The 3,080-nt window shown below is 39.7% G+C and overlaps 1 protein-coding gene across 1 annotated transcript in view; it reads right to left on the bottom strand.

Annotated features, from left to right (window-relative positions):
• Nucleotides 1-2,178: 2,178 nt before the first annotated feature.
• LOC116852838 overlaps nt 2,179-3,080 on the bottom strand; it is a 1,623-nt gene continuing 721 nt past the window's right edge. Inside the window, exons 2-3 of the mRNA XM_032833549.1 lie at nt 2,999-3,076; nt 2,179-2,803 (exon numbers count right to left, since the gene is read on the bottom strand). Coding sequence (XP_032689440.1) covers nt 2,179-2,803; nt 2,999-3,076 — 703 coding nt within the window. The remainder of the gene's footprint in view (nt 2,804-2,998; nt 3,077-3,080) is intronic.

The raw sequence follows: 3,080 nt of genomic DNA, 5'->3' as shown, positions 1-3,080 counted from the left end.
GAGTCACGTATTGACGATAACCTTATCGAATGTTCCGATAATGCGAACGTATTTTATTCCTGATCATTAGTACATATTGGTAAGATAAGCGTCATCGAGCAGATGTCGGCTTAATTTTTTAATTGATAATTGCGTCTTTTGATTGATATAAATATGCTCGAGGAAGTAGCTTATTCCCAGTGTCATTTACGACTGCAAGCAATCACCATTCTATTGAAAAAAGTTAGTGATCATTGCTTGATACACTTCTCTTTAAAATGACGTTGATTAATGTTGCAAACGTAATAAACATGTTAACGACTACGTTTCAAATTGCGAGTATAGCACAGACACCTGTAACGCCATCTGAAATTGAAATGCATAATGAAATTCATGACATTATACAAAATTTTCTAAACGTACATTCCGTATCATTAATTGAATATGATTACGTGCTTGATTTTGCCGATCCATCAGAACCACATGGAGCACAAGTTGTAGAGTACATTACAGCTGCAGAAGAAGAAGAAGACAATTTTGAACCTGAAGAATGCATTGTTGACAATGAAGGTGGAAAAGTCGACTTCAGTTATAAGAGAAAAGCTGTGGAGTTTTGGAAAAGCGGAAAAAAGGCACGTCGATCTTTTACTACTGTACAGAGAAATTTTCGCAAGGTTAAATCCTTGAGCCAGCTTTACAGATGGGAAGCGAGTGTAGAGAAAGGTGGAACAAATGCAGATAAATTTCAATTTATTGCGGAATATGTACTGCAAAAGTTTGAAGAAGCTTCTGACAGAAGATCTATTGTTCACGATATGAATTTAAGATTCTGGGCCTTGGAGGCAAAGGACCAAATGGACTTACCCGAATTCAAGGCAAGTAAATGGTGGATTTGGAAATTCAAGAATGTGCATAGAATTGTTTCTCGCAAGATAACAACATTCAGGACGCGATCTACGCTTCAAGATATTGGTAACCTACCAAATATCGCAGAATCGTTTGTTTTAAACGTAAGATCTGACATCCCAGCTATTGGAGTTGAAGACATTTACAATGCAAACGAGAGCGGCTTCAACCTTGAAATACATTCTGGGCGAACATTGGCGAAATCAGGAGTAAAAACAGTTGAAGCGATGGTTCAATCGGTATCTTCTACAACACATAGCTACACTATAATGCCTATTATTTCGGCAAGCGGACGTCTTCTTTCACCACTATATATAGTTTTAAAGGAGTCTACAGGAACATTTGGTCCGAGGGTGCAAGAAACTCTATTCCGTCCAGTTAACATTTACATCCAAGCTTCAAAATCAGGAAAACTTACGTCTGAACATTTCAAAACTTGGTTCAGCGAAGTGTATGTACTAAATACTGGCCGTAAAAGCATGCTACTACTCGACTCGTGGACGGGACACTGCCCGAGCCAGCTAGAGCAGTTGATTCCACAAGACAAAGAAGTAAAATTTTCAATCATTCCAAAAAAGACAACGGCCTTCATTCAGCTTTTAGATGTGTTTGGATTCCGGATTTGGAAAAATTTCGTCCGAACATTTTCGGATAATGTAATTCTCCAAGAGAAACATGTCAATTTGCACTCACGTAATGAAATAATTAAATTGCAATCATTAACTCATAATCAGCTTTCTTCGCCCAGATTCAAAAATCTTTTCCAATATGCTTGGTTTAAAAATGGATATCTAGAAACGGATCCCGGTGAATTTCAAAATCCTGTAGATTTCTGTTACTTCAGGAAAGAAAAGCATATACTTAAATGTAATATTTATGGGCTGGCCGCTTTTATGCGCTGTGCATGGTGTGGCGAGTATTTCTGTTTTAAACATTTCTATGAAGAATATCATTACTGTATCAATTATATTGCGTAATGTTTAGTGTATCTGCCGTTTTGTACTAGTACAACTCTTCCAATATATAATTAAACAACAAAGCATGTACAAAAAGCGAATGCAAATGTTTTATGTATCAAGATTAATCAGAATTAATTAAATTAATTCATTTATTCATTCAAAATAGATACGAACCGTCTTGCTTTAATAAATGAAAGATGCTTGAAATTCATATAAATTATGATTTAGTAAGTAGTAAATAAGTAAGTCTTGAGCGGGTAGAGCTATTTCAGCTCCTACGTCACCTGGATCTATAAGTTCCTCTGTGACATCCCGCTGTTTACCTGAGATGCTCCTATTGGTCTAGCCCGGTGTTATTTACCAGGCCACATAGTTTGTTGATCCTCATTTCTTTTAGATCCTTGGGTTCTGAGAACATCTGCCCCCAGGATCTGTATCTTCTTATTGCTAATAGGGGGCAACGACACAGGATGTGGATGCTGTCCTCCTCTTCTTCCCCGCATAGCCGGCAATTTTTTTGCTCAGCCATTTTCAGGTTGTATAGATGTGCTCTTAAGGCCATATGTCCCGTAAGGAGGTTAATTGCGAGCCTCAATTTCTTTTTGTTCATCGTCAGTAGTTCACGGGCCCTACTTTTCGATGGTTTTTCCATCAGGAGTTTAGCCCGCCGGCAGCCTTGTCCTCGTTTCCACGAGTCCAGATGCTCCTTTTCTAGGCTCTTCTTGATATATTCTTTACCAACGGCGAAGGGAATGCCCATCTCCTGCTCAACCGGGTCCTCCAGGGTACCCAGTTTTGCAAGGCCATCCGCTACTTCATTGCCATGTAGTCCCCTGTGTCCAGGGATCCATATGATGGTGACTTTGTTAGTTTCTCCCAATTTATTTAGTGCCTGCTTGCAGTCCCATACCACTGATGATTCAGTGGTGGTTCCTTCGAGCGCGCCTAACGCTGCTCTGCTATCCGAGCAGATAAGAATGCTCTTATCTTTTACGTCTTGTGCAATTTGGATTTTGACGCATTTCAGTATGGCAAGCACTTCCGCCTAAAATACTGTGGCCCATTCGCCCATAGGTATAGTTACCTTTTGATCAAACTTCTGGCAACAGAAGCCCGCTCCAAAGCGACCATTCGCCCCCGACCCGTCTGTGTACCAGATGTCCGTGTTCGGATGTATGGGAAGCCTGATAGTTTTCCACTCGTCCCTTGTTGGTATTTGAACTTTAAAGTTCCTAT

This window comes from Odontomachus brunneus, unplaced genomic scaffold (assembly GCF_010583005.1).
Source record: "Odontomachus brunneus isolate Ranch 3 - 2012 unplaced genomic scaffold, Obru_v1 Obru_scaffold_258, whole genome shotgun sequence".
NCBI classification, from domain to species: Eukaryota; Metazoa; Arthropoda; class Insecta; order Hymenoptera; family Formicidae; genus Odontomachus; species Odontomachus brunneus.
This window is presented reverse-complemented; position numbering and strand designations above follow the sequence as displayed.